We start from the raw sequence: 18,553 nt of genomic DNA on the forward strand, positions 1-18,553 counted from the left end.
GGGCGGGGCGGGGCCTGTCCCCGCGCCCTCTCCTCAGCGGCGAGGCGGGGCGGCCCGGGCGGCGCATCGGGTCCGCAGCACCCGGGCCCCCGCAGGCTCTGCCGCGGGCCGTGGCTCCGTCCTTCCCGCGTCCCCTGCTCTCACACTAGCAGAAGAAAACCCACATGGAGTCGCTAGGCGACCCAAATCTGCCCAGCAACCAGCTGCGGTAAGGCAGGCAGCGACAGGCAGCCGGCGGCGGGACCCCGCGCCCGCCCGGCACTCTCGGTCCCCGGCGGCCGGCCCGGGGCAGGGCGCAGGCGCGGGCGCTGCTGCTGGGCGCGGCGCTGTGAGGGGGCAGAGCGCTCCTCCTGCGCGGGGCGGGGGGCGCACGGCCCCGCGGGACAGACCCTGAGGCGAGGGGTCGGCGTGCGGGCGCAAAGCCCCGACCCGCTCCGCCTCGGCCCCTCGGGGGGAGAGGGCCGCGCAGAGCCTTTTTTAATCACCAGCTGTTTTCCCACAAGAGATTAGCAGGTGGCAGTTGGGAGGGGCTCAGGTGGCACCAGTGGAGCCGTGGCAGGACGATGCCGAGGGCGCGGGGAAGGCCCGCGGGTGGGCGGTGCGCGTCCGGCCGTCTGGGCTGCCCGGAGTGCTCCTGGTGCGCGCGGGGCCCGGGTGGGTGTGGGGCGGGAAGGCCCCACGCGGGATCAGGCCGGGCAGGACGGACAGCGCGTTGTGCAGCTGCAGGGCCTGTGCCTCGGCCGTTCGGCCCGGCTCTCCTCATCCGTGTCCGGAGACGGCGGGCAGTGCGTGGTCACACAATGTGGAGGCAGGGCTTGCCCCTAAACACCCAGCAAAGTGAAACGAAAGAATGCTGTTTTGAAAAACATCGAAGTGTTACATCAAATCAAGAAAGGCCTAGGAATGAATAGTGAAAAGGATAGCATAGCAGATCCTCCGTTATTGGGTTTGATAGCACACCACCACAGCAACTTTCTTTATTGAACATTGCTTAACTAGGGATTATAATCAGAGGTCCCATTACATTTATTATGAGTCTTGCATTCCTCTGCTTTTATGGATTTTCATGATAATGTGGAAGATGCTGGGGTTGAGATAATACTTAAAGAAAAGACAGTAGATACACAGAAGTGATTGAGAGCTTTAAATCCACCAACTCTCAACACCTCCCTCCCTCCCCAACAGGAGGGAGCAGGGCCTACCCTAATAACCAGATTTGTCAGTAGAGGATGAAGTGTGAGCTTCCAGAAGAGGCGAAAAGAAAGCAAAAGGAGAGGGTGAGAAGGGAAAGGGCAACTGGAGAGGACTGGAAGTTTAGAGAGGAGGGCAAAACCCTCAGGAAACCTCGCCTCCTACAAGTATTCCAGCTGTGCAGGAAGGTGGTCTGACAAGAGCATGTTCCTCTGCCAGTAGCTATCTTTAGGGTGAAGGTTTAGCTGAGTCTTTTCATGATTACTGTCATAGTACAGGTCCTGACACTGACTGTCAAGTAGGTTGGTTAGTGGTAGTAACACCACAGCGTTATGAAAACGAACAGTCTGGAGAAGAGTCGCCCTCAAAGTGGATCGATATACAAGACCAGCAGCATAGACAAAAGTAAAAACTACAACCATTTCTTGTTCCTCCTGTGAAGAGCCGCTTCACAGGGATAGCGAGAAGCTGCGGAAATGCCACCCTCCGCAGCCGTATGTGCAAGCTCTGGCACCGGGCACCACCTGCCCCTGCCCTGCTCAGGTGGCTGCTCCCCAGCTCTACCCCTCAGCACGCCTTAGGTTAAACTTACTACGTTACATAATTTCTACTTCCTAAGTCACACAAAAAATAGCAAAATAATAAATAATAATAATCATTTTGTAGATGCAAATTGCTTTACGCTGCAATCAAATAAGTGGTTGGCTAGACAGCGCTGCTGCAGCTAAGAAAAAGGTGAGGTAGACAGAGAAGGGTCATGTGAGAGAAATACGCATTTCTCCCTGCTTTTCAAGCCTCCTTCGGCTATTTGCGAAATAATCATGCAAAAATTTTCTGGTAACAGATTGGCAGCTAAGGATCAAGAGATATCAGATGTTTATTGAGCTCCCTTCAGCAATCAGCAATGACAACAATAAGCGTTTGCTATACCTGCAGCTGACACAGTACCTTAACATCTAGGATCTCACCTTCTGCATCTCCAAATGGAGATGGCTCCATTTCTGCAACCACCTGCACAGCTTTCTGTGGGCACCCCAAGGCTTTGCACAGATTTGAAGCAGAATCACTGCTGGCTTGGAGGAAACGAGGGAGAAATAAAGCCCACCCCTTGACAGCAGGATTTGGGGACAATTCCATCAGTCCTTTTACGCTGTGTTGAGCTCCAAACTTGCCCATAGAAGAGCCCTTCCACAGGAAGGAATGATGTTAGCCAAGGAGCTTTAGAGGTGGATTAGGTAGGATCTTATTGCTTCAGAATCCAAGTCAAGTCCTTCTCTTCCCCCATCTTTCTCACTGTTTCTTGAGATGCACTTCACCAGCTTGCAGAGGCACAGGATTAGTGTCATCCGTGACCTGCTTTTGGATTTTTTTAACATGGTAGTGGAAACAGGTGCAGCAATGAGTTGGAAGCAAACCAGCTGGGGAGCTTGTACTAGATAGAAGGGGCACTCAGGGCCACAGGAGGAGGCACTAGATGCTGCTCCGTTCTTCTGGGACTGCATTAATAAACATGGTATGAAGGAAAGACTGACACTTCTGGATAAAAAGCAAACATCTAGCTGGAAAGAGGAATGTGCCCTTGAATGCTGGAGTTTTGGGGCCACTAATGTTTAGAAAATTTGTGCTCCATTTGGCCTCAATCCCTTTCTTTAATCCACCTCATTAATCCTTTTTAATTATCCACCTCGTTGTTTAAATCCTCTGCTTACTGCTCAGCCTCTACGCTCTTTTGTAATTAATAAACTGCACCAAATTAAGAGCATCACGATCCAGAGCATGCTGTGAAAAACAGGAAAGATATAGTTAGTTTCAAAGGTCATCTCTAAAGATAATTTTTCAGAATGAGCTGTACTCCTGAATCTGTGCTATTTATAACACATTGCAATAGTACAGTAGCACTCGTGTACAGTTAGCGAATGACAACACATGTCAGTGTCTTGGGCTTAATGGGAGAGAAAGGGGAGGGAGGAGAGAGGGAAGGAAAGGAAGCAGAGAGATGGAGAAATCTATGGAGAATTAACGCTGGAAAGGGTAAAGTAATAATATTAAAAAGGAAATATTAGATATTTTTCATTATAATGCAGTAGGTCTGGTGGCATGCAGACCTGGGAGTTGTTTATTAACTGTTGTTACAATGACAGATATCATTAGGCAATATGCTAGGGAAAATCATGAATTATCATAAATAATTAACACTAAGCTACATTAAGTAAACCGCATGCTGCCATGTGTTACCCTTGTCTTTCCAGCTGTCTTTTGCCCACTTTCGGAGGAGATCTCTCCCTTGCTCTCATCCCAGGCCAGAGCACAGCTGAACTGCTGCAATCCTTTTGCAAAGATGGGTGTAAGAAAGGGGAGAGGAAGGATTTAAAGTGCTGTGGAAGTTCCCTACCCTGTAGCAAAGGAAGCATGTTTGAGGGCATGAGGCGGGCAAATCAGGAGTAGGACAGAAATGTAGCTGCTGGGTGTACAGGTTTCTAACTCAGTGAATCATTTCATGCTCTCTGTAGTGGCTCACGGATCCCTAAAGCCACCAGCCGTGTGTGCTGTTTCCCCATTGCTTAGGCAGCAGTCTTCCAGCTTCTTTTTCCTTCTTCCACCCTCCATCTCCTCCCGCCCCTGAGACTGAAAACCGTTAGGGAAGGATTCTCAAAATAGGTAGATGCACGCTCCCCCGTGTACTCGTGTGTTGGCAGGAAGCCATGGGTGTGCAGCATGGGAGGAGAGCAGGGCAGAGATGAGATGAGATGAGATGAGATGAGATGAGATGAGATGAGATGAGATGAGATGAGATGAGATGAGATGAGATGAGATGAGAAGAGAAGCAGACAGGAGGCGCAGCCGGCGCACAGGCAGCCTGGGCTGCTGGGAGGCACTGGGCTGAATTGAGATGCTTTAGCAGGGACCCCCAGAGTAACACAAAAGAGCCAGAGAGGATGGCTGGGAGAGGGCAGTTTGGCTCCGAGGTTCCCGGCAGCCTGGACTTGTTGCTCCTGCTATGTCTGCTCTTGGTCTCCTGGCTGGAGCCGTCTCTGTGTTGCTCCATCTCTCGGTGCTGGTGCCCTACTGTCTCTCAGCTGTGAGTTCTGCTCTGGGCCTGCCATTCACCAGCCGCTTTCCCTTCCAGGACCCCACTGCTCTCCTGGGACACACGTCTTCTCTGGGAACCTGGGTTCCTTCTCCCCCTGGGACTCCTCAAGCAGTGAGGCCCGTTACGCAAACCAGTCACAGGGGCAACATCTGACTTGTACTGTCTGGCTGAGAAAGGTCAGTAATTTGCAGTGTATTTTCCAGGCATTAGTGCGAATATCAAATGAAGGTTTAATTCCAAAAGTTCTCCTGCAGCTTCTTGTCAGAGAGAATTAGCCTAGGTGGCTGGAATCCAGATGTGCAAATTTATAAGCTGTTTAAAAGCATCAAAGTTCAAGATGAGTGCAACAGCAATCTTTCCTTTGTCCATACCAGGAGTCCCTCCTTTCAGCTTACTAACAGTAAGTAGCAATTTGTGCTCTGAAAAACACTCTCACTCAGCACATACAAATGAAACAATTTCCTTAGCCATGCAGTTTGTAGTGAGGGTTCAGTCCTGCAACACTTGCCAAGGACAAGTTGTACTTTGCTCTTGCTGTGAGCCCCTGGAAGGTGCGGCAGTGGTGGATTCTGACCATGGAAAACATATATGAAATATGCATATACCCAACATACTATTTTTCATCACAGTGAAGCTAATTTCACTGCAATACTTATGTTCAGATTTGCTGCTGTCCAGAAGAATGCAAGTTCTACCCCAGTCTTTCAAAACCAAGAACTTAAAAAAGACAACAACCAAATATTCAGAGAAATTTTCTTAAAATGTGAAGTGTTTTTTCCCAGTTTGATGTGTTTAGAGTTTTTTCAGATTATTTCAGATTGGTTTTATTCCTGGTTTTTAAAGCATAAAGAGCACAAACCTGAAAAAATTCAACTTGAAGGTAAAGAGGACAGAAAATTAGAAGCTCCTGGGGAAAGAGAGGTTAAAATGAGCATTGCTATGCAGCCATGATGGTGTCAGTTATTGTTATTCCCTTTACCATATCTAGTTTTTCTCACCTCCAGGTAAGGCTTTAAAATACAAGTATCACTTTCACTTTCCTTTATCTATTGAGGCATTATGTTTATATAATTGTCCCTAATTAGTTACTCAAGAAGGAGAAAATGATGCAAGGATTCCTGTTTATCCAGCCTGAGAAAGATAGTGGGGTAGAATCTCTAAAGGCAAGTTAATCTCTTCAATATTAGATCAAAGCACTGTGCCTACTCAATTATTACAAAAGATCATAATCGCTGCAGTAGAAAGTTACCCATCAAGACATTCTTTTCACGAGATTGATACACACTTGAGAAAGGATTAAAAAAAAAATCACATGGAACAAAAGGACCGTTTGTATGCCTGTATCTGTTAAGATGTTCTCCCAGAGAAACTGCAAGCGTGAGCTACCTCAAAGTTAGATGAAGCTAAAGCCTCTCTTTAACACCTACTCTTCTTAAATAAATAGAGCCAAATTCTACCCTCACTCATGGTCAGTGGGGTTCCACGGAAGATGTCAGAACAGAATCAGATTTACTAAAGAGATTTTATGAAGAAGGATAAAAATCCAGAGCAAACAAAGAGGTTAAATGTTTTTACTCAGATAAAACTTATCAAGAAAGAAATTGGTACAATCTCTCTTGAAGGTGAAAATATAGAAAGGAAAAAGAAATGAAAGAGAGAGACAGGGCTGCATGGTAAAAGATTATGTCAAGCAAGAGCTCTTAAGATCGATGTTTGTCAATGTGAGTGGGTTGAATTGGGTGAGGCTGAAGGTGTATCTTCAAAAACATCTTAAATCTTCCAAACACCACCATTGCTTGTTCACAAGAGGACTTCCTCTCTAGTGGTAGATTTAAGTTAATTTCTTTACTCACTCAGAAAGGCAATGGATAATAGGAGGGCTAAGTATGACCTCTTCCCTAGTGTGCTGAGTAAGTTAGAGTGCAAAAGATGAAATTAGATTTTTTTTTCTAACTAAAAGGCATAATTTCATGGGGGAGGGTTGAAGTAATTTTGAATATCTTGTAGGGCTTTTGATATTTCAGACAAAATGATACCTTGTGAAAAGACTTCAACAATGAATAAAACAAAAGTATAATACAGAAACAAACCCACGTTTGGTATTTGGGCACATCTTTTTCTCTGAGCCTTCAGTCAGCACTGATTATCATTATCCTCCATTACTTACCTCATTAGGCAGTGCCTTCATCAGTGTTTTAAGAGTCTTCTCAAAGGTTATTTGGAGAGAAAGACTGCAGAAAATTCTACACATGCGAGAAGAAACCCTGGTATATGCTGACCATGCCCTTCTAAATATAAACTCTGGTTTAGAGAACTGCACTCAGGCCTCTTCATGCACTACGTTACGTGGACTCCTCTCTGTGACCTCCAAATGCCCTGATTTTCCCTTGCCTACCACATAATAGTCATGTAATACTACCCTTGATGGACTACATAAGAATAAGAGGCTATGTTGAGGTTGTAAGTGCTTTAAATTGTGAGGTTCACCGTATGCTACTCCACAGCTGGCTTGGGAACAGAAGAATTAACTCAATGTAAGATGTATGCAGTTGTCTTTATGAAAGCCCAGTCTGTCCACAGTAGCCACTCTCCCCTGTGAGGAGGCAGCCTTGGAAAAAGGCAAAAGAACCAGATCGTTCGTAATGAGTTCCAGGAACGTGGCTGCTAAAGCTACATCGGTGGCGATGCCGTGAACTGTGATCTTCAGAAGCTCCGAGATCTCCGAGGCACTTTCTGGCCAGACAAGAAGACACAGGGTATGTGTGTGTGACACCAGCAGAGCACTTTGGACAAGCCAGAGCTGGATCCTCGCACAGAGGCAGAGAAAAGAAAATTTATTTTACACTGCTTGTATTTATCAGTAGCACAGTGTTAACAGGTAACCCGCCAGGGCAGAGCAAACAGAACTAGATAGCTGCCATGGGCCTGTGCTTCCCCCCGAGGAGCCGGTACGTACGAGTCTCTCAAGTGATTCTCGGCTCTGCGAAACAGCGTTGTAGCAGTCACTTTCTAGCTCAGGTGGAATCGGATACCCAGCGTGAGGAGCAAGGCCTGTTCAAGCCTTCGCCTGCACGCTGTGAACTTTCACCTAGATGCGCTGGCCGTGTGCTGAACTCCTACACAGCTGTGTGAAGGAAGGCCCTGAAACCCGTGCAAACCAGAAAGATAAGGTAGCCACAACCATCGGCAGAAGTTGCAACTATTAAGGTAAGAAAGGAATGTCCTGCCTGGAGACAGGGAAAGGATTCAATACAGAACAAGAAAACCCCAGACCCAAATAGTGCCATTGGACCGAACCGTCGCATGAGGGGAGGGGAACTTAGGCTGTAAGGGTATAATTGCCCAGGGATTTCTTTTTTCGGGGTCCCTCCCCGGAGGCGCCCAGCTCGAGCTGCTCTTCACCGCTGTACCGCTCAATAAAGTCACCTGGCGTACGTCGTGTTGGAGACTCTGCTTCGGGGAAACCTAGGGTCGAGCCTGAGGGGAGAGAAAGCACCCGAGGGTGGGCACGTGTGTGAGCGAGGAGTCGGAAAGGGGCACCCGCCAGCTCAGTGGAGCTGCCCGCTGCAAAGGGACTCCGGTCCTAGCAGCTAAAGTCTGGGCTGGTGTGTGTGCCACTCCCTGCATGGTGTGCGAATGCTCGGGCAGCGGCTGCTCCTTTAACAACAGAAAGCCCCCATCCCCCTAAATATTATTTTAAGACATCTTAAAATATTACAGGAAGACATCAATAGTAGGGAGAAATTCCCAGGCATGTATCTTCTCTGCAGCATTAGTGCCTATCCCCACCAATACCCAGACAGGCCACTGGCCACCGGGACTGTGTCAGTCGTGAACCACAAGCAAAGCCCACGTGCCCCTCCCCACCTGGGCTGCCTCCCGTGGAAGCACAGCCCCCGTGGGTGTTTCTCCCAGGAAGCCAGGTGACACCCCAGTACTCCCTGCAGCAAGAGGGCTGAACGCCTCCCACACCTCTGAAAGTCTGGAGGTTGTAGGAAAGTCAGAACGTGTCGAACGAGCCCCGCTGCAGTTCCCAGTCGGCGGCGGATGCTGTTGTTGTTTAGACACCATCTGTTGCAACAGCTGCTGGTGGCTTTCCAGCAGGCTCTTTAGCGCAGGTCTAAAACCAGATTGCTCCCAGTCAACCACCTCTCCTTATCTAACCTTGACGAGGGAGGCTAAAGATCAGGGTCACTTCGGTCCTCTTCCCTAGGCCCTGAAATGGCACTCACCACTGTAAATGGAAGCATCACTTAGGGACTGGGAGAAACGATCACCAGAGCCCTGCTGAGGAGTGCCTGCACGTGGTGTGGCGTGGTGTGGTGTGGTGCGGTGCGGTGCGGTGCGGTGGGAGCAGGGCAGGGCAGGAGGTATCTTCTAACAGCCCCCTCACCACCAGGTGCACCTACAGTGATGCAGCCCATGGTCCCGCATCCGGCCCGTCTCTTCTTCAGGGCGGCCTCTCTAGTACAGAGCAGCCCCATTAGAATCCTGACCTCTACCAGAGGCTGAGCAGGTTTTGTTTAACCCCAAAGAGCCTTTCCTCTCCCTAAATCGCACACCGCAGAGCCCACAGTGAGTGGGGCCCTGCTCGCTGCCGGTGCGGCCGAGGCCAGCCGATGGCGGGTCACGCAGAGCCCTCTGTCAGTCACTCCTCACGGAGCGTCTGGTTGGTATGTCCCTGCACACCTACCCGCTCGCCCTCTAAAACACATGGGCATCAGAGCACATTACGCCCGTTATCTGAAAAATAGGTGTCTCAGTTTAATATTTTACTCCTCCCCTTGGCTTTTCAGCACTGTTCAGTTGTGTTTATTTTCCTAGCAGGACTCCTGCGTAATTTTTATAAAGATTATAAGCCGTGTCACCAGCCTGCCCTACTTTTGACAGTTCCGTAAAATCAGTATTTTTACTGTAATGAAAAAAGCATGGGAAATCACTTTCAGCAACACCTTTTTACTACTTTTTTGGTGCCGATTTTTAAAACCATTTTTCTGACTACCTCCTTGTTCAGAAAATTTTGCATGTTGTAATGATTCACTATTGAAGGTTTTTATAAAAATCTTTGGGGAGAGTATCGTAATTCCACTGGACCTTGGTTTATACCGTATGACCATACATATATATCTGGGTATCACCGTGTAATACAGACATCTGAAAACCCAGAGCTATCAGATGTTTAAGACCATCTGAAAACAAACAAAAAGGAAACACGTCGAAACAGGGGAGAGTAATTCCTTACTCTGGCTCCTACCTGCGCCTGCAACAGTTGCTTACCTTTCCGCACTGCCTTCTACCGACTGCAGACGCGTTAAGGTACAGTAACACGTGTACGGTGCTTTTCCCTGTATTTTTAGAGTCCAATTATGTAACTGTGCCGCTTGCATAACCGCACCGCCGATAAATGCAGGATTTGTCTAAGGACCAGCACAGAGCGGCCACGGTCAGCCCGTTACCGAGTCTCCCTCCCGGCCGCCCCGCTTGCAGCGCGGAGGTAAGGTGGGTGCCCTGTGTCTCAGGGCGAGGTACGCCCTCTCCAGCCTGGCCGGGGACGTTTAGCCTAAAATAACGTTTGCATTCATTGCATGAGACAATGTCACCACAGAAACCAGGTCTCGGGCGGCCTCACTGAAGCACAGGCGGCAGAAACCCACCCCGCTGCCAGATGTCCCCCGCCGGGGCGCGTTTCCCGGCTCAGTCCCGCCTGCTGGGCATCTCCCGACCCCGCGGGCTCGCCCTCCCCTCTCTCGGGGCTTGCGCCCCCCGCGCTGGCGCAGCCGCGGCGCAGGGCTGGGCGCAGCAGCCGCAGCCCCGCCGACAGCCCGTGCCGATGCCCCCTCTGCGCTTTTTACCCCCAAAGGCCCCCGCGGGAAGGGCCCCCTGCGCAGCGGGGGGGGCACCGCGCGTGTGCCGGCGGCCCCGACCTCCGCGCCCCGGGAGCGCCGCCGACGGAGAGGGGCGCTGAGGGGTCTGCGCCGCCCGGGCCCGGCCGCACACCGCGCGGCGGGGAGGCTCGGCCGGGGCGGCCGCGGGGCTCCCCCGGGCCCGGCCCCCCCCGCTGCGGCCGCATCAATCATTAACGGCGGCTCGGGTGTCCAGCGCCTCCCTCCCCGGGAAACCCTACCCGGGGCGGCGGGGGCGTCTCTCCCCGCTCCCCGGGCGCACTGGATGCGCCGCCGGTTTCCAGTTACCGCGATGCCGGGCGGCGGGGCGGGAGGAGCCGCGGCGGTGCCGCCACTGCCCCTGCTGCAATGAGTGATGCTGCCGGGGGCGGCGGCGGCGGCGGCGGCGGAGGAGGAGGAGAAGCAGCGCAGAGCCACCGCGGCTCCTCCGCCGGCGGCTGCGGGAGCAGCGGCTCTACCTCGCCCCGGCGGCGGGGCGCGGCGGCGGGCGGCGGGCCGGGGGCGGCTGGGGGGCCCGGGGCCGGCGGGGCCAGCAGCATGCCGGCGGGCGAGGGGGACAAGGAGGAGGCGGCGCCGCCTCCTCGCCCTGCCGCCCTGCTGCGGTGGGACGAGGTGCCCGAGGACTTCGTGGAGTGCTTCATCCTCTCGGGCTACCGGCGGCTGCACTGCTCGGCGCAGGAGTGCCTGGCCTCGGTGCTGCAGCCCACCAACGAGACCCTCAACTTCTGGACCCACTTCATCCCGCTGCTGCTCTTCCTCAGCCGCTTCGGGCGGCTGCTGCTGCTGCGGGGCGCCGGGGACGTGCCCTTCCACCACCCGGCCCTGCTGCCCCTCTGGTGCTACGCCTCGGGGGTGCTGCTCACCTTCGCCATGAGCTGCACGGCCCACCTCTTCAGCTGCCTCTCCCCGCGCCTCCGCGCCGCCTTCTTCTACCTGGACTACGCCTCCATCAGCTACTACGGCTTTGCCAGCACCGTGGCCTACTCCTACTACCTGCTGCCAGGGCTGAGCCTGCTGGACGCCAGCGCCATGAGCCGCTACATGCAGCAGCAGCTGGGCTGGCAGCTGGACTGCAGCCTGCCCATCGCGGCCTACCGTGCCCTGGTGCTGCCCGTGGCCCTGGCACTGGCCGTGGGCTGCACAGCCGCCTGCTGCCGCAGCCGCGCCGCCTGCTGCGCCTACCCCTTCGCCGTGCGCACCTTCGTCTTTGCCATGCCGCTGAGCATGGCCTGCCCCATCATGCTGGAGAGCCTCCTCTTTGACCTCCGCACCCGCAACCCCACGCTCTTCATCTACTTCTACCGGCGCTACTGCTGGCTGCTGGTGGCCGCCTTCTTCAACGTCAGCAAAATCCCCGAGCGGATCCACCCGGGGCTCTTCGACATCGTGGGGCACAGCCACCAGCTCTTCCACATCTTCACCTTCCTCAGCATCTACGACCAGGTGCACTACGTGGAGGATGGGCTGGCCGAGTTCCTCAAGGGACCCCTAGCCGCCCCCACCTACCTGGGCACCGTGGGGTATATGCTGCTCCTGACGCTCTGCCTGGCCATGGTCGTCAGGAGGTTCCTCAACGTCGCAGACCTCTGCAAGCAGGACTAGCTGGGCCGGCGACCCTTGGGACAGCGACCACCATACCAGTGACCCTTGGGCTGGAGACCGTCAGGCTGATGACCTTCACACTGGCGACCCTCAGACTGGCCCCACCATGTCCTGAAGATGCTGTGAAACCTGGGGGAAACACACCTGTGGAAGAGCCAGGTCCCTTTCGCGGGTGGTTGCCAGAGAAAATGACCATGGCGGAACTGCTCATGCTCTTTAAACTACTAGGTTACCAGGGGAAGCAAGCAAACGCTTACTGGTATGTTGCTGCTTAGAGTATAAGCTGAAATAATTTAGCTCTGCTACTAGGAAGAATGCATGAAATGTGAATGCCACTTACTAATTTCATAACAATTAGGTTTAAACTAGCTCTGTATATACATATATATGTATATATCTAGCTACATATTTATTAGCTACATATATATGTGTGTATATATATACACCTGAAGACACTTGTGCAATGATTACTCATAGACTTTTAATCAACTCCTGTGTGAAATTTCCTAGCAGATTATGCACTGACATTTATCTTCCTCTGTGATACTGTAACAGGCCTTTGCAGCCACATACTGGATTTTAAATGCAAACAAATTGATAGCTATCTATAGTTTTTAAGGTCTCGCAGCCTTTTCAGCCAGGGAACAATAGATTTAACAGAGAGAGGAAAAACAGCTGTGAATTATTACAGAATTACCAGTTGATGGAGAGACTTTAATTAGACAGGCAGTGAGTGGTTGGTGCAGCCACTCGGATACTAAAATAAAATAGAGGGATATGTAAAATAACTGAACCAGAAAGGGGTCAAACTAATTTGGAGCGGGGGCAGGGGGAGAAGAAGGGCACTGCATAATGGCACGGCTCTTCCCCCAGCACGTCAGGAACATCTGTTGTGTTAAGGGGGTTGCTAAGGGGCCCCTTTATCTTCCCCGGTAAATCACCCCCAAATCAGCCCTTTAGAGTCAAAGTCAGATGCCAGACTTTCTATAAGCCCCTGCCAAGCTCGATGGGAGTTCTGTGGATGTAAAGAGAGTAACTGATGCGTGAGATCTCATTCTGGATCTTTTAAAGAATTACATGGAACTGGTTTCTTCTGCTCTTTAATTAGAGCACTCTGTCAGATTTACCATCCTAAAATTAGTTGCACAATAAGGTACTGCTGAATCTGAGTTCAGGACCTCAAAGCTGGCTCTACAAGTACTGGATACTGGCACTTTCTCATTCTGCACCTTTTCCTATTTTGATTAGTTGTGGCTGCGGCTGGGCGTTTTGAAGTCCTCTTTCAGAAACTTTGGGAGAGTTCAAAACCAAGAATTAGGAGATATTTTCCAAAGCAGTATCTTCACAGCAACCCAGGTACTATCCTTCTCATACGACAAACAGCTAACTATAGATTGAACTTACTCTCTATATAAAGAGACATTTTTGTAAACTATGAGCAGATTTTAAACAGATGCATTTTGATTTTGTCTAACAGAACAAGTAACAAGTATGCAATAATTTACACAAGGGGGCTACAACTTGAAGTTCAGGTGAGAAACTGCTTGTACACCCCATTTTCAGAAAGAAGGGTGGTACTTCCGTAGGAAATGCTGGTGTCATACTGTACAACAGTGTAGTGGCTCTTTAACTCAGCTTCTTTGCCCCTGTTGTGGAAATACATTTCTGCTTGGGTCTCTCCTGTTTTCATGGACATGGCATCTGAACCCCAAGAAAATGTTTTGAGTCCAGTCGCATACTCTTCTGTAAGACAAAGCCCCGTTGTTTGTAACGGGAATATAGGAAGGGCTATGGCTAGGGATTACGAGGTCAAATCCTTAATATGGGTCAGAATCATCACAGAAACCAATAATTGATATGTCCTGTACCAATGTCAGCTTTGTGAAAATGTCCCTATGAAAGTGCATAAGCTAAAAGAAAATTACACCCACTTCATTTTATCTTTTATCTCAAGCCATTTTAACTATAATGGTTTGGATCTTTTAGATTCTCAGCGAATGATAGGAATGGCCTAAGAAAAATACATATTCTTTTTCAGCCACAGTTCTGCTAGTGTATAATTTGTGGTAGGCTCACATGCGGTCTCTTAAAGAGATTGGCTAGAATTTTCTGAAACAGCAGTTCCCAAACTGCGGCCTCTTGAGTTATCACCGATGGGTCATAAAAAACAGCATGGCCCTGTGTGGCTGTCTGTGTTCTGTTTTCATTTGCCAACCTGCATTAAAAGAAAATGAAAACTACATGAAATATTTTTAATTTTACATATTTTCATTAACTTTTGTCATAAATGTGGCATTGCTTTATTCAGCTGCCAATAAAGCAGAAAATGATCTGCACCTCTGGGAGAGGAGGCTGGTTCACAACACTGTTATGCTTTGAAATGTGCTTTATATTGTGAAAAAAACATGGAAACTCACAATAGAAAGCAAATGGATCAAGACCTGCAACGATGTCATCCTATGAATTTCCACAACTGTAAAAAGAGGGCAAAATCTTTGAGATGTGCTGTATTCAAGTTAAAATAATAGAGGCATAGTAGTTAGAGCCCAATGACTCATCCACGTTTCAAAACTAATTATGTAGAAGGAGTTTGCCTGGGAGATGCCACGAGCATGGCCAACCAGCAATTAAAAACTAAGAAAGAAATCAAAAAGGCCAGGGACAGCAAATCTCAGCAGTAGAAGACAGCTCAGAAACAAGCAACAGTAAAAGCCACACGTAAAAAAAGGCTTTTAAAGTATAATGTATAATGGATTATATTTGTGCTTGTCAGTCACAATGTAGAGGACATCTCAAGAGGCAATGTCAAAAAAGGCTGTTGCTAACTTGTAAAAATACATTTGATATTTGCAGCTAGGCCACACAGGGTCGTCTATATATATCTCAACGACAGATAACGGTATAAAGGTTGGATTGCAACCAACTGCAATTTTACTGGAATCTTACTGCTGTTCTAAGAGTTGCCTGTGAGCCCCTGTCATGCTGCAGATTTGGTACCTGGCTCTGGTATTAAGAACATTGCTTCATTTAAAAGTTTCTATTGGCAAAATGTTGAGGCATGTGTATGGGCCTGAGCACTTCATGGAAATATTTGTAAATGCTGGTTACAAGTACTGCTCTCTGAGCCACTGTAAGCAGGCTGTATGAATCAGGAGTGAATGGGTACAGGGAGATGTGATTAGATTTTAGGAGTTCTAATTAATGTTTGTTTGTTTGTCTGTTTAAAATGTGGCTACAAATTAAAAAGTTACAATAAGTGTGGAGAATATCTAGGGAAATGCTACCTGAGTGTCTGTGTTTATTCAGTGAAGGACATGTATGTAGATAATTGCTCCATTTGCCATGTCCAATAGCCAGTCTCCATAAATATGGACAGAACAAAACTGAGTTAAAGAGGTTAAATGTGGAACAAGATATCTATAATTGTAGTGTTTTAATTTGCTCATGTAAAAGTGAATGTCAGCACTTGTGTGGCTTGTAAGGGAGCGGGATCTCTTTTTGGTGTGAAAGCACACAAGGCTGAACATCTGTAAGCATGTCCAGAGCTTAGACAGGAGGTCTAACCTGCAGACTAGATGCATAAGGACATCCTAGAAAACAAACTTTTTTGCATAAGTACCTGTCATCATGTTTTTATTGCCTGGGTACCTGCCATAGGGTCTACGCTGTGGACTCTACAGCTCATCTTTAAAACCAAAAAGGCTTTTCAGGCCTTTTGTGGTAGAATTTGCGTGGGGATGAGGGACAAGGTGAGGACTGAAGCACAAGGGGCTGGCCTGAAAATGCCTATGTGTCTTTCCGTCCTTGGCCAACACTGACCTTCAGACTGACATACCTGTGCCAATGTGAACTGACTGTCAATGGGGCCAGTTCCCAGAGTGTTGGTGGCACGGACACCCCCCTTGCAATCAGCATGTGCCTAGAACTGCAGTCTACACATGGGCATATATTCAATAAGCCTAGCTTCTGGGCCCTTCCGAGTAACCTGTAAGCTTCAAGCTCATCTTCGTGTAAGATTGATGTACCTGGTCTGTAGTAATTATCCCGTATTCTGTGGTGATACGCTATTTCTTCTTCTGCAGTGCATTCATTTGAATGCCACCATACAGGATATCTGTGCAGCTCTGAGTTGCTTTGTTAGCAAGACTGGAGTCTGCAGTCTGGAAACAAAGGGAAAGGTTTCATCTGCATGCTGCACTTGTAGAAATTTAGCAGTTAAAAGTAGAAACACATTGTTTTTTGCTAAAATGATAGTTTTGCTTAGCTGTCCAAGTGTTGTGCTTATTATTTATTTGCTGAATCCAGCTACTATGTTGGGTTTTTGTCAACAGTGCACCTGCAGAAAATGACAGTATGAAAGTTTTACTTCATGTTTAATTAAACTCTCTGAGGCAGCACATTCATAAAGTATTACTGCACTTAACTCAGTTGATTACCATCCACATGCCTTACAGAAGCAAATCATACCTGTAGTAATTGCCCAGATTATACTGTTTTTCATTGCCTGTGAGAGTAAAAATGACTAAGTGGCCAGTAACAAGCTGAGGAGTCAGGCACTCCTGGGTTCTTGTCCCTGCTTTGCCACTACCTGTTCTGTAATCTAGGGCAAGTTGTTTAAACTGTGTTCATTTTGAATGAATTTAATTCATGTAAAACACTGGAATTGTACCAGGGTTGAATTTGACCCTCTGTGTCTCAGTTTCCACATCTGTAAGATGGGGAGAATATACTTTACCTACCTCGCAGGGTTGCTCTGAAGACTAGCTAATGTTTGTAAAGCACTTAAAAATGCAAAGACCCTCCTAGGTGCTAAGAAGAAATACTACTGAACTCCGGCAGAGAGAATGTTATATTTTTCCATAGCTCCTCATCTCACAGGGAGCAGAACATGAACGTTTCTAGATCATGAACTCTTGGGACAAACCCTCGTCATTGCCATATTCCTAGGAGGTTCACAACCTGTGTCCTTTGGAGCTGATGGCAAAACTCCACTGGCTTCAGGAGGGGGGTAATCAAGACCTAAGCAGTAGTAAACAGGCTGACTAAATGCTTAAGGGTCAGGAGTAAAGAGAACACATACATGAGTTAAGTACTCTTCAGAAATTCTCACTGGTGACTTACACCAAGGGGCATTGTAATGCTGACATGAGCCCTCATTGTTCATTTAGCCATGGATTGTATTCCAGTTACCGTGACACACTGGAGAAGATTTCCCATCAGTGTCTGTAAGGCTATGATTATGTCTCAATTGCCATTGGGATTTTCAACCTACATCAAGCTACTTATCAGAGTAAAAAGACCTTAAATAAATGAAGCTTTTAGATAAACGTGTAATCATTTGGGAACATAAAATTAGATTGATCAGACAAACAACTTTCTCTTTTTCCTTCCTGTTCCCCAAAACCAACAACATGGAGCCAATCCTATTCTTGAGTGAAAACTGAACTTGGATCTTCTTATCACAAATATGTACCCTTCCTTTGCCGTGGAGCCCTGACTAATCATCCTGCTAACCCACTCTGCCCTTCTCCTGGAAGGACTGATATAAACAGCACCACTGAGTAGAGGACAATGTTTTTAAGAGCTTTTCTAACTGGCAGCAGTAGTGGAGACAAAAAAAAAAAAAAAAAAAAAAAAGAGACAACAAAGACATCAAAGGGTTTGAGCCTCTACCATTAGAAATTCACCCTATCCGAGTATATTCCTAGCTTCTGTTAGACACCTGTAAGTCAGGGCTACACAACCAACACCCAAGTTACAGCTCAGACTTTACCCTCTTCTCCTCAGATGAGATGCTGGATACTGAGGAAGTGTCACATGCACTGAAAGACACAGACCTCCATTCAAGACCTTTAGTGTCTTGGAGCTGGGTGTGGAGTAAAATTAAATTATTTTCACAACTTGCTTAGACAGATGCTGCTTCATTCCACTGAATTCAGTAATAAATTAATGACCAAGACAAAGGAAGAAGGCTTTTGCTTGAAGTTCCCTGTAAGGAATCACCACCAGCAGACTTCTGCTTTCAGGGCAATTGCTTCCTGGGCCATCCTCAACACATGGAGGATTCTGAAGCAGGGCTTCACTATTTCATGTGAACGCCTTAGGATTTGTGGTTGTAGCTGGAGGTTAGTAGTATGGAGAAACAGTTTATAGCAAGTCAATTCTGTCTGCTAGAGATTCAAGCACGCTTTAGTAAGAGGTATCACATTTAAGGGTCTGTGCATGCAATGAACAAAAAGTGTGAATTTTGTTTGATTCTGTTGGGAGGGTTTGAAAATTTACTCTTTGTACACTTTTGGATGCTGACTACTGTATATGTAATGACTATGCATTTTTAGCAAAAAAAAGGTGTGAGCTATAAATAAAGTTGATTCTGAGTACATTTTTGCAGAAATGCATTTATAAAGTTTTTTCATTTCTTAATATAAATTACTGTGACACCTGTAGGATCAGAAATGTGTTGAATGTAGTTATCATCTTCAAACACAGATGTTAGCATAAGTACAGGAACTTCCAATTCTTGTATAGTGGTGTTGGAATTTCTGAAAACACTATACCACAGAAAAAGTATTGTTGCCATTTTATTGCCTTTTATATTTTAAAGCAATAAAATAGCATCATTGCCTTTTTAGTTCTCCAATACCTATGCTAACTAATTAATGATAGGCATCCCTGTTATATTAAAATTCATTAATATGTGTCAGGAGATCAGTGTTCTGCCTACAGTGCTCACTGAAAAATCATGAAATTGGTAGCAACAGCTATG

At 48.1% G+C, this 18,553-nt stretch overlaps 1 protein-coding gene and 1 long non-coding RNA gene across 2 annotated transcripts; both read left to right on the forward strand.

Moving 5' to 3' along the window:
- The first annotated feature begins 65 nt into the window (after positions 1-65).
- LOC148050845 (uncharacterized) lies at positions 66-7,710 on the forward strand. Its single transcript, XR_015700294.1, has 3 exons — positions 66-208; positions 4,319-4,458; positions 6,458-7,710. It is a non-coding gene; the product is annotated as an uncharacterized LOC148050845 (long non-coding RNA).
- Positions 7,711-10,284: 2,574 nt separating this feature from the next.
- Positions 10,285-18,169, forward strand: PAQR9 (progestin and adipoQ receptor family member 9). Its single transcript, XM_009469375.2, has one exon. The coding sequence runs from the start codon at positions 10,534-10,536 to the stop codon at positions 11,785-11,787; it is 1,254 nt and encodes a 417-aa protein (XP_009467650.2). The 5' UTR covers positions 10,285-10,533; the 3' UTR covers positions 11,788-18,169.
- The last annotated feature ends 384 nt before the right edge of the window (positions 18,170-18,553 follow it).

Source organism: Nipponia nippon, unplaced genomic scaffold (genome assembly GCF_047370975.1).
Source record: "Nipponia nippon isolate SJK-2023a ecotype South Korea unplaced genomic scaffold, ASM4737097v1 scaffold_7, whole genome shotgun sequence".
Taxonomy (NCBI): Eukaryota; Metazoa; Chordata; class Aves; order Pelecaniformes; family Threskiornithidae; genus Nipponia; species Nipponia nippon.

Excerpts from the sequence above, each read along its gene's own strand:
- PAQR9 (XM_009469375.2), top strand. The coding sequence starts at position 10,534 with ATGAGTGATGCTGCCGGGGGCGGCGGCGGCGGCGGCGGCGGAGGAGGA.